At 36.1% G+C, this 21345-nt stretch overlaps 1 protein-coding gene across 1 annotated transcript; it reads right to left on the minus strand.

Annotated features, from left to right (window-relative positions):
* Positions 1-273: 273 nt before the first annotated feature.
* On the minus strand, positions 274-20575 carry LOC123684566. The gene is made up of 6 exons (XM_045623859.1): positions 20237-20575; positions 16579-16676; positions 2464-3664; positions 677-2257; positions 479-603; positions 274-417 (listed from the first exon to the last, which is right to left on the minus strand). The coding sequence occupies exons 2-6, from the start codon at positions 16591-16593 to the stop codon at positions 358-360; spliced, it is 2982 nt and encodes a 993-aa protein (XP_045479815.1). The 5' UTR covers positions 16594-16676; positions 20237-20575; the 3' UTR covers positions 274-357.
* Positions 20576-21345: the final 770 nt, after the last annotated feature.

Genomic DNA, 21345 nt, shown 5'->3' on the forward strand with positions numbered 1-21345 from the left:
TTTATTCATTTCAATAAAAATACATACTGCAATAAAGTTGTAATAAATAAAGCAATGTAGGTACAAAAATATATGGACAATATGAAAATGACATTATTTCACGAAATTCGCAAACATTGACTAGGCGAAAGTGAAGAAATAAGATGATAAAATAATAACATCATTAGGAATTGAATGAAATAAATTACGTTGAAATGAATTTTAAATTAATGAGGTTGATCACTGAAGATTATGATCCTGCCTTGCATATAATAAATAAATAATGTAAAAAGTCTCTTCATATTTCAATATAAAGCAATCCACTTCAATTTTCACGAATTGTTCAAGTGTCACTTCACTGTTTTCTCATTGATGAACCTATTTTGTGGTACTGCTGTTTTTTTGCTCTTCCACAAATGATGCCAAGTCCTGAAGGATCTGAAATATCAGTCAAATGAAGGTTGAAGTGAATTTGGTAGGTTATAAAATTTTAACTGACCCTTGAATGGCCATTCACATTAGCAATTATTTTATTGCTTGGTGGGTTGTATGCTGAGACGTCCATTCTACCAAACAATGGATGTCTTGAGGTGTGCTTGGGAGTTGTAGTTTGCAGATTATTTACTGAAAATGGAAAAAAGGATCAAGTTACAAAGGACTTACAAACTTAGAGAAATACAGAAGAGAAGATACTCACTTTTATGAGGCCACTCACTGAAAATAACTTTGGTTGTACCATTTGCATTCTTGCTACTATTAGTATTGTTATCTTCAATTCTAATAGAGAACTTTGGATGCTCAAACAACAAATTAGATTCAGTAGTTGTTGTTTCTTTCAGAATTTTAGGAGGTGAACTCCAAGCAACAGGGCTACCTGGTGTCACAATGTACACTTTTTCTTTTGTATCACCTGAAATTGTTACTTCAGCACTTTCCCATAAAGACTTCTTCTCTTTCTTATCTGATAAAGTTGTTTTGATTTCTTTATCAGTATTAATTTCTGTTACTGGAGTAACAGTCGACAATTCTTCAGTCGTTGTCGTTGCTTCATTCAATATGAGCTCATTACCAACATCATCTCTAAAATTCTCTTTATTGACAGACCCAGCAGGTTCTTGATCACCAATGAAATTATTAAGGGGTTGAATGGTGGTGTAATCATATGGCACAGTGGTAAGATATTGATCAGGAATCCTTTTAGATGGATTCAGTTTCTGTATAACACCTTGACCTGAAGTCAGCTTCTCAGTGGTCTTCGAATAGGCTTGTTGGGTCCATTCGTCGATATTCTTCTGGAATGTAAGAATATCGAATGGAAGGTCTTGTGGTATTTGGGGCTTATCGCCTCCCAGCAGATCTTGGATGTTGTATGCACTAGTAGAGCTACGAGTTCTGAAGGCTGACGCCTCAGCACTTCCAGAAGGCAAGTTATCGAAATTATTCAAGAACTGAGACCACAAACTGTGCTCACTGGAAGGTGGTGGGGTATATACTGGAAGCAGCGTTGTGTAAACTTCTTTTTTAGGATTTTTTACATGAGGAAATACATTCTTCGTATAAATTTTATCATTGATGACGTGTTTCGTTGTACCGTTGAAACTGTAGTAAGGAATTATGATCTGGATGTGTTTCGGCTTTTTTGGCGTTTCAGTGCTATCAAAAGTTGTTGTCCAAGAAGATTGTACCGAAGGAGGAGTCATTTCCATTGATATTCCACCCCAAGTAGGCGTCCATTCACTGAAATCTAATGGAGGTTCAGTGAATTTCAACTCTTTCGACGCTTCTTTCTTATCGAAGGTGCTTTTTATGTTATCACTAAATTCTTGTTTTATCGAATTTATATCATCAAATTCTTCTCTACCACTTAGTGGAAGAGTGGATGTTTCAAGAGATTGTACTCCGATATCTTCACCACCGTCTCTGTTAGAAGATTGATCACTCTTTTGGTAGGTTTCATTATGTGAAGAAGCTGCCGTTTGGACATCATCTACTACAATTGGATTCTCATTGAATTTTACTCTTTCAATATTTGGGTTCACGAAGATGCCTGATTGGATTGTGTTCGGTCTAGAAGATACGTGGTCTGATGTGTATACCGTGGGTTTAGATTGTTCGTTGATGTTTATTAGCTTTGTTGATTCTGGTTCGTTCCCCAAACTGAGGTCAACGATTGGTGATTGGATCACGTTGATGGGATGTTCTATTGATGATACGTAGTCTGCTATTGGCACACTTTGCAATATTTGGACAGATTCTACTTTCTCAGAGCCACCATATCCTGAAAAAAAAAATCAGTTAGTTGTACCTAATATCTGCCGCCAATCGAAATTCTCAGTGGATACAATCAGGATCAGATTGTTAATCAGATAACATTCGAGAGGAATAATCCTCAAATAAAAAAAATTGTGCTTAATACTTGAAAACTTAGGTGTTCAACCTGATTTCGATAGATCTTCTTAAAATATAAAAAATTAAAAAGCTCACCTCTTCTGAATGGGACATAATTATGAAGAGGCACCAATGGTCTTATGCTCAAATTAGGGAATGCGATGGGATAACCAGCATCATCGTTATCTCCAGATGACAAGGGTATCTGCTCAATGCCATGTATATCTGGAGTACTGTAGAAATCTATGGGCTTGCTAGTATACGGAGGATACTCTTCATCTAGTACTGAATGTTGTGAAACTGGTGGTTGTAGGATGTCCTGAATACTGTTAGGATTCTGATGGTGCTGTTTCACAGGAACCAAATGAGTTGTAACTCTTGGAGGTGGTGGTGGTCTCATTCCAACTATATTGATGTAATTACCCTGTTGCAGGACTTTAGAAGGTGGAGGCAGCATATGATTTGGTACACCCGAATGAGGCGATGGTACTGGTGAAACTTTGGTTCTGAATGGAGGCCCATACCCCTTTGGAACCTGAGGAAACGTCGAAGGAGTTTCCGGTGCGTTCCTGAAGTTACCAACAGGCACATACTGATTCAAAGAAGGTCCAGAACCAACAGGCACATACTGATTTAAAGAAGGTCCAGAGTTCTGAGGGATCACCAACGACCCAAAAAGCACCGATGGGGTGATCTCGATGTTTGGAACACCATACTGAGGTGATGGAGAATTGCTTGGAGGTCCATACTCGACTTTGGGCAGCTCTTGATGCACAGGCGGACGATCAAAAGAAGTTATGGCATTGATTGAGTTTGGTAAAGGCTTTGGGGCTCCGTATTGAGGAGGGGGAGGGTTCAATCCATCCAAAACAACTTTATTCACTTCATTTGGTGGCACGAAGTTTATAACGTTGTTTCTTTCAGATTTTCCAGGGATTGGTATCCAGGGTTCCCTATTACAAGGGTTGCAATCTGAGGATTCATGCTTAGCTGGGGGATAATTTTGAGGTGGTAGGTTTTCGGTTGGGAGATATTTTGGATGTGGTTGCTTCGGTGGTGGTAGATACGAAGGTGAGTGATGACCAGCAGAAGGTATCGAGTCTGCTTCACTCTTTGATGACCCAAAGGGGAAGATCCAGCTTGCAATTCTTGATAAAAATCCTGGTTCTTCTTTGACGTATGGCTGCGACCTCTGCAGGTGGATTCTGTCTTGCGCCAACTCCCGTTTACTCACCCTTTCTTTAGCGTAGCAATCTGATTGGAGCAGCAAACACATCCATAACAGGACGATGATGAACTGCAAAAAGATTTGATTATAGTTTGCGTGGAATAATGATTTTTTTGTTCGGTTGTATATGAGAGTGAAATTATATTATAATCGCTTCGGGTTGTATAGAACTTGAGATGAGGATGGAATGAAAGTGAAATGAATGCGGGTCATGCAAGATATTTCTCACGAAACTCGAGATTATTTCTCTAATGACTATTGAAATGGAAATGAGATATGCTCGACGTTCACCATGCAGCGGATGGAATTTAATTTGATGAGTGCGATGAATGAGTTTTGGAGGAGTACTTTTTGGAATAGGGAATCACGGCTTGACTTGATATTCAAGCTTCTCGACTTAGGCACGACTTGAAAATAATTCAAGTTCAAGTCAAGTAGTAGTTTTTCAATGTCAAGTCAAGTATTTATTTATAAGGTACATGACATTGAAAAACTACTACTTGACTCGAATTTGAGTTGATTTAGAGTCCAAGCCAAGTAGCTTGAAAATCAAGTCAACCCGTGGATTCCTATTTTGGTTCCTTGAACAGAGCATTATAGAATTTTGTAACGATATCAGTAGTTTTTTCTAAATCTGAGACCGAGGGGGATCTCAAGCAATGACGAACATATCTTTGAATTCAATTTTGTTCGTTCATTCGTCCATTCGTTATCACAATAACTTTCGCAAAGAATATCCAGAAACTCGAAATTTTCAGGGTATATTCGGATCTCGATATTTTGATATTGAAAAAAAAAATATTTAAAGAGAATCAATGAATAGGTATTTATTTTATTGTGAAGAGGAAGGTATGAGGTATGCCACCAACTATGGAAAAATATATCACCCAAATTACTTCCATGGCTACGGTTAGCCTTCTGTTGAAATTTTTCATGACCAATTCGCATATTTCGGCTGTTTGTCCTCGATAACGTCACGAATTTCATCTTCAAATTTTTGAGTCGATTGTGGAGAGTTGGTATAGACCTTATCTTTCACGTAGTCCCAAAAAAAAGATGTAAAAGTGTTAAATCGTAAGATCTCGGTGGCCAAGGAAACTTTTCTTCCTGAAATAGCGTTTGTTCGTCGATTGTGTGCTACTTAGCGCCATTTTGTTGAAACTAAACGTTAAGACATAAGTATTTATGCGAAACACGCTGTAATGTCGTTGAATGCTCAATTCCCAAGATTGATGAGAAATCGAAAAACCTTGGTTTTCGTCAGCACTATACACTAAAGGGTGTTTTTTCTTAGAGCTATAGAACTTTAAATTGCAATAAAACAACGATGGATTATTCGATTGACATGAATTTTATTTATCCGCAAGATAATCTTGTGGCATTACATTTTTGAATATGATTTCTGGTAAATGACCGCCACGGCTGGCTCGGATTTAGTCCAATCTGGACGTCCAATTTTCGATGACTTTTTCCAACATTTGTGGCCGTATATCGGTAACAACACGGCGAATTTTGTCTTCCAAATGGTCAAGGGTTTGTGGCTTATCCGCATAGACCAATGACTTTACATAGCCCCACACAAAGTAGTCTAGCGGTGTTACATCACAAGATCTTGGAGGCCAATTCACAGGTCCAAAACGTGAAATTAGGCGGTCCCCAAACATGTCTTTCAATAAATCGATTGTGGCACGAGCTGTGTGACATGTTGCGCCGTCTTGTTGGAACCACTGTTCCTGGACATCATGGTTGTTCAATGCAGGAATGAAAAAGTTAGTAATCATGGCTCTATACCGATCACCATTGATTGTAACGTTCTGGCCATCATCGTTTTTGAAGAAGTACGGACCAATGATTCCACCAGCCCATAAAGCGCACCAAACAGTCAGTTTTTCTGGATGTAACGGTGTTTCGACATACACTCGAGGATAAGCTTCACTCCAAATGCGGCGGTTTTCTTTGTTGACGTAGCCATTCAACCAGAAGTGCGCTTCATCGCTAAACAAAATAAAATGGACGTAGTGCGTGATATGTATTCCGCACAGAACCATTATTTTCGAAATAAAATTGCACTATTTGCAAGCGTTTGTTCAGGCGTGAGTCTATTCATGATGAATTGCCAAACCAAACTGAGAATAAATCACTTGAGAACTATTAAATCGGTCGCCATCTTGAACAGTAATGCCAACTTAAAGTTATATTCCTCGAAAAAAAAACACCAGTTACAAGAGCCATATTCCCAGTTGTTTTCGAGCAACATACACGGTTTCTATTCCTCACATCACTAATTTGTCTCCACTGCTCAAATTCACTCACCAGTTTTACTATTCTCGGTCGAGGAGGTGTTTCACCCAAAAGTGCTTTAATTTTGGGAACTATGACTACAAAATTTCGATGAAATCCTATATTGGAAAAATCTTTCGATGTGAGAATAATCTGAATCTTATAACATTATAATTTCAATGCAAAATTAATGATAAATTACATCAGTGATCTCAGTCAGTGCATAAAAAAATGATTGCTCAAAAGCTTCTGACACCAAGTCTCTCATTTTCTCGAATAATAAATTTAAGAAGCAGGAATGTTTTTTCAAATTCTTTTCCATCGGATTCACGATACCTTCACCTCGACATTCGCATCCGTTTAAGACAAAACTTTCAGCTGTTCGCAAAATTACTGCCAACGGCTGATTATCACCGGTGATGAATGAGTTTCGTCTTTAAGACTCCTAAATTGGTTGGAACATTTACTTTCACTTGGATAAAAGTGCTCAACTCCGTGTGATTCTACAATTATCTGGCACATACGTCGATGGGCCATACATTCGATGGTTTCTGCTATTTGAATACAAGGGAAATAAAATTTTAACAGTGTAGGTGATAGCTGACTTTCGTTCTTCAAGAGCGAATAACTCGAATTCAGTCGCATGAGATTTCTTGTGTGCAAATATTATCATCTGGCGAATGAAAGATATTGAAGGAACAACTGTTGTCGAAACTGTTTGTTTCGAAAGTTTCGATGATATTGGTGATCTATGCAATATTGATATCTTACCCTTTTACGATTTATTATTATTTCCAATTATTACCTAGTTGAGAAGTTTTTCTCTAAAAGTTTTTTTGATTCATCTTAGAATTGTCACAATTTACGTTTTGCTATGAAATAACTCGAAGAGTAATGTACTGATCTCAATAAACCTTTTGGAAATGTAAAATTCAAGACACAGAATTAATGGTAAAAGATTTTCCAAAATACATTGGACATTTAATCAAGAATTTGAAAACACAATTCCTGATTCAGAGCCTTAACAGCTTCCAGAATTCCAGAATAATATCGAAAAAAATAAGGACGAACTAACAGGAAATAAGAAGCTTTTGAGCGTTCGTTAATTCATGCGCCAATTGCACACTGTACACCACATAACATAACGGGTGTTTTTTTTTTTCGAGGTATATAAGTTTAAGTTGGCATTACTGTTCAAGATGGCGACCGATTTAACAGCTGTCAAGTGATTTATTCTCAGTTTGGTTTTGCAATTCATCATGAATAGACTGACCCCTGAACAAAGCTTGTAAATAGTGCAATTTTGTTTCGAAAATAATGGTTCTGTGCGGAATACGTATCGCGCACTACGTCCATTTTATTTTGTTTAGCGATGAAGCGCACTTCTGGTTGAATGGCTACGTCAACAAACAAAACTGCTGCATTTGGAGTGAAGCTAATCCTCGAGTGTATGTCGAAACACCGTTACATCCAGAAAAACTGACTGTTTGATGCGCTTTATGGGCTGGTGGTATCATTGGTCTGTACTTCTGCAAAAACGATGATGGCCAGAACGTTAGAGTCAATGGTGATCGGTTTAGAGCCATGATTACTAACTTTTTCATTCCTGAATTGAACAACCATGATGTCCAGGAGCTGTGGTTCCAACAAGACGGCGCAACATGTCACACAGCTCGTGCCGCAATCGATTTATTGAAAGACACGTTTGGTGACCGCCTAATTTCACGTTTTGGACCTGTGAATTGTCATCCAAGATCTTGTGATTTAACACCGCCAGACTACTTTCTGTGGGGCTATGTAAAGTCATTGGTCTATGCGGATAAGCCACAAACCCTTGACCATTTGAAAGACAACATTCGCCGTTTTATTGCCGATATACGGCCACAAATGTTGGAAAAAGTCATCGAAAATTGGACGTCCAGATTGTACTACATCCGAGCCAGCCGTGGCGGTCATATGCCAGAAATCATATGTAAAATGTAATGCCACAAGATTATCTTGCGGATAAATAAAATTCATGTCAATCGAATAATCCATCGTTGTTTTATTGCAATTTAAAGTTCTTTAGCTCTAAAAAAACACCCTTTATATACGAGATGATTCGAATCAATCATTTATTTATATACTTATACCGAGTGTTCCTAAATTGGAAGAACGAAGATAAATGAGCGATTCCTTGGATAGCTTTGAGAAAAAAAAAGGGCCTATAAACCTTGCCCCTCAAACGCTTTGTTTTCGAGATACTGGATGTTTCTTGTAAACCTACTTTTCTATGATGATTAAACCAGTTTATTCAATCGTTATTAACATTCGCTACAGATTGAAAAAATAAGAACTAAAACTTATAATTCATTCAATCATCACAATTACTAACTGGATCTTTATAATAATTTAGATTTTCCTGAGGATAATTACAGAATTTTTTTTCTCGAAATCAAGAAACTACAAGAAATCAAAAAATGAAGTACTTTACCAAAGTTTCTTCTTGAATTTTTCTAAATTACCTGTGGTCAACCAGAATAATGTTCTGATGGAAGGAAATAAGCACTGTTCCAGAAAAAACATCACCCTGTAGATTTGTAATCAAAATGAGCATAACACATGATGCAATCTTCAAATTGACATATCAATACCAAATTTCAGTTGAATATACTGTGAAGAGAAGGTGCTATGACAAAAAAACCTAAAGGACTCTGTCTTTTTTGTTCGTATATCCAATTTAGGAAAATTCGATAAACACTTCTGTGATTTCTTGTGCGTAGCAACCACTAAACAAGACCTATACGTCTTGCCAACAGATTTCTTCAGAAATCCAGAAAGCTGAATCCCTCAGAAAGAAATTTTTTATGCCGAAAGTGATCCCAAAGCTATCTATATCCTCGGTAGATTTAAAATCAATGATTTTTGTCTTCAAATCCTTCGAAACCTTAATGAAGCAATGCAACGTGCTACCAATCTAAGAACATATCAACACGTGACGACAGACTGGTTAATCTTAAGCGAATTAGTACTCATTGTTTCAACCAACAATAGCTTCTCTCCACTCGCAAATTATTCAATTGGAACATGTTTATAGTTTTCCGGAAGATTGTTCATTTTGTTTTTGTTTACAACTGCCGTCTTCACGCATGTGAGGAAAAAAGTAATTGATTTTTTTCACTCACATGTAAACGATTCGATGCACTCTGCTGATTTCAAATTATACTCCTGTGAACGTTGCTAGAATTGCGAGAATTGCAGTAAAATCCTTTCAGTATGACGCTGGTTGTGTTTTATGACGTATTGAAGAGTATACTTTGGTCTCCATATAAAACTCTTAAAGCGTATCATCAATTATTATGACCCATGACTTCCAAGCTGACATTTGCACTCTCCACATGATTCATCACACTAGTATTTGGGAAATTTGTTATCCAAACGAATTCCAATTGAAATTTTTCTCATCAGATTTCCTCCTGAATATCCTCTGGCCACCTTACATGATTCTATTCCAGATCCAGCTATTACAGATCTAAGATATCTCTACCAGCGTTGACAAGAAATATTGCTGACGTTCTTCTCATACAATGGTCATTGTATGTACAAGCTTGGATTTTTGAGATTAAGATATCTAACAATATTCTCAGGAGAGGAAATGGATATCACAAGGCTGTAATGTGCATCTACCTCTTCTGTAGGATATAAAGAGTCTTCTGTATGTAATATGAGATTGTCGCGAGGCTGAATATTTTTTTAAATAATGTCATAGGGGCAATATCACTATTAGATCCAACTGCAAAATATGGTTTTCTGTGAGTTTTGTGTCTGGAATTGTCATAATTATCTTGTTTTCCAGCATCACAACATGGTCTTCAGACATTTCAATAAGCTCCGCTTGATATAAAAACTTTTATTATCAAAATTTCTCGTCTGGAGTCGAAATGAATTGATTGACTTCTTCTCTCGTGAAAATGTTAGATTTTTCAGCATTGTATCCCGAAGTTTTTTTTTTTGGCAAACATAATGAGGTACCATATTTGTAATTTTCACCCTTTCTTTTAATTGTAAACAAGCTGGTGCCTAACATGGAATATTTTGGGCATAAAGATGTAAGCATACATTCTTTTGGGAGTTTAGCAAAATACCATACTAATATAGTTCCTTAAGAACCTTGAACATGTTCCTTCTTTCTCCAATGAAAAAACAGTCTTTTCTCCTATAAAATCTAGGACTTTCAGGAGGCAAATCTAAACTTATACTACTTGATGCTTTTAAAATATTAGCGAGAATCTAAATAGCTACCGTGATTCTCGTTATATTAATAGCTATAAACAGTGTTAGGTTATAATGAGTATGTACGTTTCTAATGAGTTGTCGTTTATTATGGTTTAATTTGAAGAAAGGATAAAGGATGTCCTGTTATAGTTACTGTTCGATCGTTTAGGTAATTTTCCTAACCCCCTTGAAGATGTTTGATGTATTTTAGATGCGTTACTGCCTTTTATCTTTTATACAAATAATAATTCTGGCCTCGATTCTAATAATTCATGACGCCCATAAGAAGTCAAAGGGTACTTAGTACCATCTAGTGTTTCATACATACAGTATTCATTGAAGACTATGAAGTAATATCGAAATTGATGATTCAGAAGAATTCGATGACTAACCATTCGAGTAAAACGAATATAATTGATTAAGTAAATAAAAAATTGATGGAATAAAGTTTTTCTATGTACTTACCATGCTTTTTTTTCAATTTGATCTGATGTTCGTTTACTTTTTCATCAATACATGGGTAATACAAACTAAATCCAAAAAAAAAATATATATAACATTATTCATGTTATTGAATTGAAGCAGTTTTATCCTTTTTCACGAAATGAAAGAAATTTCATTTTGAATTCAAAATAAAAAATATTTAGATTTGAATGCAGTGAACCTATTAATGAGCATTATATGACAGCTATTATTCGCAAGAACAGCTGAAGGCGATTTTCGTGAATCAACCAAGTGTAAAATGATTATACACTCTTGAATAATGCATGTGAATAACGGATTTAATATTGCTTGAGCAAATACATGCATATTGAAAACTTTATACAAAAGTTGTGCATAAATCATTTTCATTTCTAAACTCTTCATTATGGCTGTTGTGAATATTCTGAATGCACCTACTTAATTATGATCTGTAAATTGTAGCTTGACTTTTGATTATTCGATTCAATGAATATCACACATTTTAAGCGCTCGTTCTCCAAACAGAATGCTTTATCATTTTGTCATGAAATCTGTCATCAACTTCGTAAATACGATAACTACCGAATGGAAGGTCCTAGAAACTTAAAATTTGTGGGGTAGGTTCAGTACTTGAATGCCGAAATTCAATTAGGAGTTCCGTTAACTCGGCCTATAGAAATTTTGTATTACCGATCATTTCAAAACTGCATATTCGATGGAGATAAAATTTTGTGTAAAAACGAGGACATTTGAACTCGAAATTTGAAAAAAATTGAATTTTCCTGCAAAAATCGTTATATCTCCTGAATTATTCATCACAGACCCCTCAAATAAAAACGTTTTTCAAACATCAAGTTCCGATCTGAAACATACTGAGGTTTCAAGGGCATAGCTTACGTCCAGGAGAAGTTGCAACCTCATGAATTTCATCCATTTTTTTTTTCGAAAATTTCAAATTTTACCTATTCCGATTCTTCGTAGAGCTCACGGTTTTGAGGAAATTTGAATTCGAAATTTGGAAAAAAATTGAATTTTCCTCCAAAAATCGTTATATCTCCTGAATTATTCATCACAGACACCTCTAATAAGAACGTTTTTCAAACATCAAGTTCCGATCTGAAACATACTGGGGTTTCAAGGGCGTAGCTCACATCCAGGAGAAGTTGCAGCCTCGGGAATATTATCAATTTTTTTCTCGAAAATTTCAGATTTTCACCTATAATTTATGAAATAATGTACTGATCGCCCAACTGTCAGCATTTTCGTGATCTAGATAGTCGAATCAATCAATAAAATAATACAATGTTCCCATGAAAGAACTTTTATTTTTTTTCAATTTTCCAAGGGTTTGGTATGGAAAATTTTACGAAAATTTTTCGACAAACAATTTTTCAGGTGAGATCGGAATTCGGCTAATGAGAGATCGTCAATTCCGGCACCACTAATCGATTCTTCGTAGGGCTCACGGTTTTGGGGGAATTTGAAGTCGAAATTTGGGAAAAAAATAAATTTCCCCCCAAAAATCGTTATATCTCCTGAATTATTCGTCACAGACCCCTCAAATAAAAACGTTTTTCAAACATCAAGTTCCGATCTACAACATACTGAGGTTTCAAGGGCGTAGCTAACTTCCAGGAGAAGTTGCAGCCTCGAGAATTTCATCCATTTTTTTTCGAAAATTTCAGATTTTCACCTAGAATTTATGAACTAATGGAGTAATTCCCAAGTGTGCACCTTTAAATATTCCAAAAAATAAATTCAATTTCAAGGTAGATATGCCTTAAAAATTGAGAGTTTTTGCTTTTTCAAATTGGTTTACTCCCTCCATGAGTCAACTCTAGTAACGTCACTCAATGTTTCAGAAAATACCCGACTCATAAAGTTATTATAAGGTGTGTGAATAAGTCTTTCCCGTTTGTTTTCAAATTTTGAGCCTTTATTGTGAAAAAATGGTTACAAATGAATTATTGAAAGTATTGGCCATCGCTAGCTACAACTTTTCCCCATCTTTCTGGCAACATACGAATCCCGTTGCGAAAAAATTCGACCGGTTTGGCCTCTATCCAGTCATCCACCCATTTTTTGGCTTCCTCGTAGGAATGGAAGTGCTGGTCAGCCAGGCCATGCGTCATCGATCTGAAGAGATGGTAATCAGACGGAGCAATGTCTGGACTATACGGCGGGTGGGATAGGACTTCCCATTTGAGCGTTTCTAAGTATGTTTTCACCGGCTGTGCAACATGTGGGCGAGCATTGTCATGTTGCAAAATAACTTTGTCGTGCCTGTCGGAGTATTGTGGCCGTTTTTCTCGCAGTGCGCGGCTCAAACGCATCAATTGTCGTCGATAGACCTCGCCTTTGATCCTTTCATTCGGTTTCAGAAGCTCATAGTAAACCACACCTAGCTGGTCCTACCATATATATAGCATGAGCTTGGCGCCATGAATATTTGGCTTGGCCGTCGATGATGATGCATGGCCGGGTAGTCCCCATGATTTTCTTCGCTTCTGATTATCGTAACGGATCCACTTTTCATCGCCAGTCACGATACGATGCAGAAAACCCTTTCTTTTATGTCGCTGAAGCAGCTGTTCGCAAGTGAAAAAACGCCGTTCGACGTCTCTCAGCTTCAGTTCGTACGGCACCCAATTTCCTTGCTTTTGGATCATTCCCATGGCTTTCAAACGCTTGGAAATGGTTGTTCGGTCAACTCCCAATGCTTCAGCAAGTTCTTCTTGCGTTTGACACGAATCTTCATCAAGCAAAGTCGCCAATTCTTGATCTTCAAAGATTTGCGTCCGCCCGGAACGCTCCTTGTCTTCCACGTCGAAATCGCCACTTTTGAAGCGTCGAAACCATCCGCGAACACTTGAATCATCGACACAACCTTCTCCATAAGCTTCCTGAAGCAACCGATGCGCCTCGGCAGCAGATTTCTTCAAATTGAACCAATAAAGTGAAACTTCCCGCAAATGACGTCGACTCGGCTCAAATTTCGACATTTTCACGATTTCAAAAATTTATGATGCGAAAAAATTTCAACTAATGTGTTAGTGTGGAATTGTTGACAGATGAATAAGCTTTGATTATGACATATGTAACCATTAAATACTCGCACAGTATTGGTGGCGCCATCTCTTACAAAAAACGGGAAAGACTTATTCACACACCTGATATTATTATTATTATGTCCACTATGTACTCCAAAAGCTTCAAAGAGTACCTATACGTCCATTGATAAACGCTCATGAATTGTATTCCACGCAAAAAGCACCTTCCCAAACAACCTTGAAATGAAAGTGTACTCATCTCCTACCATGGGAGCAACAATTGACCCGCATGATGTTGACCTAGAGAAGAACGGAGAAATTGTACTTCTTAAATGCCGAACCTCTTCCCATCGTATTACTTATCTCCTCTCAAGAACTGCACATATAGAACTAATAATGTTCCACCAAGATCCCAACAATAAACTTTCAATTCTTCTTTGCTATCGTTTTATCAGCGTCAAACACAAAAGATTAGAGATTTCATTATTGACGGAACTCTTTCTTTGATTAGTAACATCACGTTTGACTTATTGTTTCGCAACTTTCGAGCCAGTCTGTTGTTGGTAGTTACTCTCAATCACCTACTGTGGCGTTTAAGTTGGTACTTTAGCAGAATTTTTAAAATTTTAAATGGCAGTTTGAATGGGTTGTGAATTTAAAGATGTAACTACTGCAGAATGTTGTCGTTATTAGTTTCTGTTAGCTTTCAAAGAGCTGTAGTGAAGTCTGCATAGAGAAACAATCATTCAACCATTGATGGAATATGGAACTGGACAATATTCAATGGTTTCAACAGATCGAATAATTCCAATCGGAATTATGCAATTTAAAATTGCTAAAAAAGCAACATTCTCTACAATAACAATGTTGTGTCTAGGGATTCACGGCTTGTCTTGATATTCAAACTACTTGGCTTGAGCTTGACTTGATTTCAAGTCAAGCGAATCATATCAAGCTACTTGATGTTTAGCGTTTTTATTGTTTAGTGTCACATCAATAAAAAAATGAGGAATTGAGAAGGAACCTTGCAAAAAACACTTTTATTTATTAAACTCGTTGTTTGAAAGAACCGAAAATATCAATTTTTTGAAATCGAAACATAAATTAAATCACAATAAAATAGAAATAATAAACAAGTTTTTTCATATGAATAAACCTCCAGGATTTGTTTGATTTCATAATTTTTCATCCAGTATCTTAGACACATGAGGCATCTCATAGATTTGTCGCCTATGCAATTGCGGGTTTTTGTAACTGTGAGAGCAGCTCTGGAAAATTGTCTTTCAGCAGGAGCTGAGATGATGGCGTTGATAAAGAATCCTTGACTATTTTTGCCAAGTTTGGAAAGATATTTCTGAAACTACCAAAATCTAACAATAGATTTCATAGAAATGTGAGAAAACTACTAATAAAGTCACACTGGCGAATGCTTCAGTCTCTCGGCGCTCGAGGAATCCCCTTATTTAGTCTAAGCGCGCACGAGATTGCGACGCATGCTTATCAAGCTCAAGTAATATTAAGTAGCTTGATATCAAGTCAAGCAATAAATATCTAAAATCGAGTCTTGTCAAGCTCAAGTATGTAATTTTCACGAGCTGGATTTTCTAGTCAAGTAGTTGTATAAAATGTCAAGCTACTTGGCTTGATGAATCCCTAGGTGGAAGGTATGATCGAAACTGAATTTCCAATGCAAATTTTATAGAAAACTTTATCATTTTTTTCTATATTTCACAGTAAGGAATAAGGTAAATAATGAATATTATATGGTGCGATTCGAATTGTGTTCTATTTCAAATAAAATATTAAAAAATAATGAAAGTAGTGACGTCAAGGCAAGAACTTTTACGCACTTGTTCCAATTAGTATTCATAAACGCATGAATCTTCAAATTGCTATGAATCTGCAAGTAAAATACAATGAAAATGAAAAATTACATGGTGCTTTAAACAAAATATTATGTATCACTTTTTTGGAACAATTTTTTTTTGAATAATTCAGAATAATAAATTAAAAGTACAGTTATTTCGGCCTACTGGCTAAAATTACGTCGAAAAACAATTAGGTTTAGAACCATGGAAGCATTTAAGTTTTACATACAAAAGCCACAAATTCCTGAGATATGATCATTTTAAATATTCGGTTCAAGAGAAGCGATGCGAGTGATTTTGCAGCAAATTTATAGAAGATTGCACTTACAGTTTTCGAAAAAAAGCCCTTCTCAGAACGTGGCTTCATGGATTTTCCTATTTCTAAGGTTTATCATTGAAAATATAGAGATTTTAAAAAAACATTCAGAGTTTCCTCAAATAAAAGAATAAACTCTTTAAATTCTGAAGAAATCAAACAGCTACTTTTGCAGAAATAATAGTTTCAACCACCATATGACATATAAACTGCGTTTACTAGTTCCTCATTGGAAATAATTAACTAACAACTATGAGACTACTCATTTCTTTTTATCGCTAGAAAAGGCTCGGAAATAAGATATAAAACATGTTGAGTATCAACAATCTTGGTAATACAGAATCCAATTGTTTCCAATTTCTCTCAAGCTATGCGTTCGTCGGATAATTGCCTACTATTCAGAAGTAAGTAGGTACATCCCAAACAATTCAGACCGGGTGATTCAAAAAGGGAAAGTCATACTGGCATTCTCCTGTCAGCAATTTCCCAGGATGTAAGAAAATACCCTTGAATTGAAAATTAGCAGCGTCAATCTGATAGGATCACTAGAATACAATTGATATACTAATACAAAATGATGTTAGTGAATAAAATTGAGGAAAGCACAGACGTGAAGTCAGTAGATTATGGGCCCTTGTCCATTCATGCGCCAATTGCACCCTTGGAGATCACAGAACTGTATATAGGTAAATAAGCACTTGTTATCTCAACTTCATTTATTATGCATTCTTAGACGAATTTGAACAAACTTACTCGTTTTCCAGCCATTAATACCGTTGTTATGGAAACTGCTACCCTACTTTTCCATACATCCTAGATGTATCAGCTCTTTTGGATGTTTTCGTTCATTCCTGAAAATAATTAAAATTTAGTTTTTTTTGTAATAACATGTAGAGGTTATTCTAATCTCCGATTTCAACATTTCGTGAAATACATTTCCGATAATTTTGTACAACTGTCTGTCGGCCTGTGTGTAACAATTCTGAAAAAATATACATCAGAAATTCGAACCAAAAAGCCACCACCAAGTTCGAATCGAACATATCGGAGATAGTTGAAATTCAGATAAGTCTCAGGATGGGTTGCATTCTCTCAACACTCTTGTCAAATATAAAGGGTGTTTTTTTTAGAGCTATAGAACTTTAAATTGCAATAAAACAACGATGGATTATTCGATTGACATGAATTTTATTTATCCGCAATTTAATCTTGTGGCATTACATTTTAAATATGATTTCTGTTCTGGCATATGACCGCCACGGCTGGCTCGGATGTAGTCCAATCTGGACGTCCAATTTTCGATGACTTATCGGCAGTAACACGGCGAATGTTGTCTTCCAAATGGTCAAGGGTTTGTGGCTTATCCGCATAGACCAATGGCTTTACGTAGCTCCACAGAAAGTAGTCTAGCGGTGTTAAATCACAAGATCTTGGAGGCCAATTCACAGGTCCAAAACGTGAAATTAGGCGGTCACCAAACGTGTCTTTCAATAAATCGATTGTGGCACGAGCTGTGTGACATGTTGCGCCGTCTTATTGGAACCACAGCTCCTGGACATCATGGTTGTTCAATTCAGGAATGAATAAGTTAGTAATAATGGCTCTATACCGATCACTATTGACTGTAACGTTCTGGCCATAATAGTTTTTGAAGAAGTACGGACCAATGATTCCACAAGCCCATAAGGCGCACCAAACAGTCAGTTTTTCTGGATGTAACGGTGTTTCGACATACACTTGAGGATTAGCTTCACTCCAAATGCGGCAGTTTGGTTCGTTGACGTAGCCATTCAACCAGAAGTGCGCTTCATCGCTAAACAAAATAAAATGGACGTAGTGCGCGATACGTATTCCGCACAGAACCATTATTTTCGAAATAAAATTGCAACTTTTGCGAGCGTTGTTCAGGCGTGAGTCCATTCATGATGAATTGCCAAACCAAACTGAGAATAAATCACTTGACAGCTGTTAAATCGGTCACCATCTTGAACAGTAATGCCAACTTAAAGTTATATACCTCGAAAAAAAAACACCCGTTACAATCTGAGGACATTTTCAAGGAAACACTCAAGGACATCGAAGAGGGTATCAAGGTTAAGGTTATACCGAACAACGAAATATATGCTGTTAGTTCATGCGCAATAGCCAGGATCTCAATATTTCGCGTTCTAATCATTTAATTTTGATGAAAATTGGCACAGAATTTTTAGCTGCCAACATCTCACTATTCATCTCAGAAGATGATATCTGAGCAAAATCAGAGATCTAGATTGAGAGATTCAACTGCACCGATATAAGAGCAAAATGCCATAAGTTCAATGATGTCAATACCACAGAAACATACTTTCAGACGCGTGCTGAATTATATGGGATAAATGTTTTCTCATTATTCATTGCTCCATCATTGTTGAAGTAAGGAAGGTAATGAATCGTTAGTTTTTAATTAGATCTGTGATATTTAATAAATTCATCTTGATTTTCATTGAATATATTCAACTCTCACTTCGTACTAGTTCACACTCAAATCAATGTATCATTTTATTCCATTCAGATAACTATATTCACTTAAAAAAACGATATTTCTTCGATAGGTGGGGATACTTCTCAGAAGTTATATAAAATTTAAATGCAGTTTTAGGATTTCAAAGCAGGAAATATTTTTTCCTCGAAAGACCTTTTATAAGGGAATATAGATTTCTGGTTCTCTGATACCTGGTTGAGATAGATGGTTGAGCAACCTTTTTGTGCATCTGAAAAAATGTGGGTTATCTCAGTGGAATTCGATAATAAAAGGTTTCAAAGCCTTTGAGCAGGTGATCTGATATTCCGGGTTTTACCTGTATAATAATAGAAATACCTGCTTCTGATCTAGTTCAAGATCTTTATGTTACTTTCGAAGGTTTGAATTTTTTTTCATCAGAAGGTACCTATAAAGCTTGTCAGACTGTTTTGAATTATTGATTAGTGTTGTGATTGTATACCCCTATACAGAGTGAGTTTGAAGTTTGGAACATTCATTTCGGAAAAGGATAGCAAGATTTTTATAGATTTTGGTGTGCAAGCATCTTATAATATGGACGATAGTATGATGGTATTTACATTGTTGTCAGGTTTTTTTTTGGGAATGATAATAAACTTTCTTATTTCAATTCTTATTTCAATTGCACTTTATATTTTGTGAATTTTCAAATTCTTCTATTGTTATGTTCCCTATAATTCAATGGCATAATTTCGGAGGAATTATAGATTACATCCAATAAAGGCGATCACAGCATAAATGATTAGATTATTATTTATTATAACTTATAATGTAGCTATAACTTCGAAAAGATGGAATTTAGGTAAATGGAAGATTAAATAAAAACTCCCAACTTATCAGTTTAGTGATCTCAGGATTTTAGGGTGTTTTTTGGTTCTGTTACACAAGCAATTGTGTATGAACACATTGAAATCCAAATTTTTATTTCGAATGAATCTGTAGTTTTGAAAAAAAACGGAAAACAATATTTCGAAATGCCATTTTCACGAAATCTCTTGTCCAATATTGCCCATTTACTAACTCATCTGCGGCATTTGAGATCTGAACTTACCCTGAAAATGTCAAGTTTCTAGCTCTTTCCCGAGAGGCCGGTTCAAAATTCGAAAATTACAGAAATTATGAGCGTTCTGTTCAGAGAAGGGGCCCTTAAACAAATAATTGAAAAAAAATCGGTTACATCCAAAAAAGAGGCATTTTAAACGAAGAAAAAAAACATGAATTTGTTCAGATAGATATTTTAATATCTAGAGAAGGGAAATAATCGAACCTCACAAGCTTGGTTTACAATCATCTCCATAAGCTTTTGAAAAATTGTGATAATTGACATTGTATTCAATGGATTTGGTACTCACTTGACGAAAATTCATTAGAAATTGAATAAAACGAAGTAATTTCCATAAATATTTTCATTTTGGCGACAATTGTCTCGCCAACACTTTGGCTTCTTTAGGTAACATTTCGATTAATACAAAAACAGAGCTTGTAGAAAAAGTTACATATATAGGTGACAAAAATTTGAACATCATCCAAAAAAACGTGAAAAGTTTGAAGAACATAATAAATTTTTCGAGGATATTGGACCTGGCGAAACAATTGTCGCAAACTTTAAATATTCGTGAAAATCACCTACTTTGTTTCATTATATTTGAATGACATTGTGTTTAAAGTATGAAACCATATTTTCACGGCATAACACACTGAAAATTGATCGAAAAGGATTGGTTTGGTTCATGCGAAATTTTGCAATTCAAACAAGCACGCAAAACTTCCTGACAGCTCATTTCCTATTTTTCTGCGATCGATAAGTCACACCCCATTACTAAACAAATATGATTAAAAAAAAATCAAGAACTAAATTATTTCATCACTTACCTCTGGTGCGAATCAATTATCCACCCATAAAACAAACAATTTTCCACAACGTCAACCACAGAGCAAATTTAATAAAACACTATATTAGGGGGTCACCAGACCGAGAATCAAACCGCGATTCAAAACGAGTACCCAGCAGCTACAATTGAAGAAGCAATTAGAAAATGTGATGACGCGCGTCTAGAAGAAGTCCAAACAGTTGTGCGAGCAGAAAATCCGCGACTCGAGGCGATGTGCTTTTCTTCTTGGAGAGAAAGCAGACATATGAATCTTCTCGGAAGTAGTGAAATGTCTCGCTGACCGTGCTGTACTAGGTCTGATGAACAACAAGATGCCCGAAGATGGGAGGTAATGTTTTATACTATCAATGACCCAATTTGGGATGGTAGGTGCTTTTGGGCTGTCACTACCTACCTGCCCGATGATGTATTCGGTTTTTTGGGGTACGTATAAGATTCACTGTCGATGGAATGTTGTTTCTATCTGATCTATTCACTTCGAGGACCGTCTGGGCGACCTGTCTAGCTCGCGTATGCATAATTTTTGGAAATACTTTCGGTTTCGTTCATGTTATGATTTAATTCGTTATGATAATTATTTAATTAGGGATGGAAGATAAGAGACACGAAGTTCTATCTGTAACAGAATTATAGAAGGCAGATTTGTTTAATCTTCAAAAATACAAGTTTACCCCGATCATGTGATAGGCATTTATCTATATTTATAGAGGGTTATTCATTTTGTGCTTCTGAAAGTAAATGAAACAAACTTTCATTTAGAATATCGATCAAAATTTGATTTGGACCTTGCTATTATGCATGGAATACAACATCATTTGAATGTCCTCCGCATGATCTCTTATGATCTCTATAGAACTTTAAATTGCAATAAAACAACGATGGATTATTCGATTGACATGAATTTCATTATCCGCAAGATAATATTGTGGCATTACATTTTAAATATGATTTCTGGCATATGACCGCCACGGCTGGCTCGGATGTAGTCCAACCTGGACGTCCAATTTTCGATGACTTTTTCCAACATTTGTGGCCGTATATCGGCAATAACACGGCGAATGTTGTCTTCCAAATAGTCAAGGGTTTGTG

This window comes from Harmonia axyridis, chromosome 7, assembly GCF_914767665.1.
Source record: "Harmonia axyridis chromosome 7, icHarAxyr1.1, whole genome shotgun sequence".
Taxonomy (NCBI): Eukaryota; Metazoa; Arthropoda; class Insecta; order Coleoptera; family Coccinellidae; genus Harmonia; species Harmonia axyridis.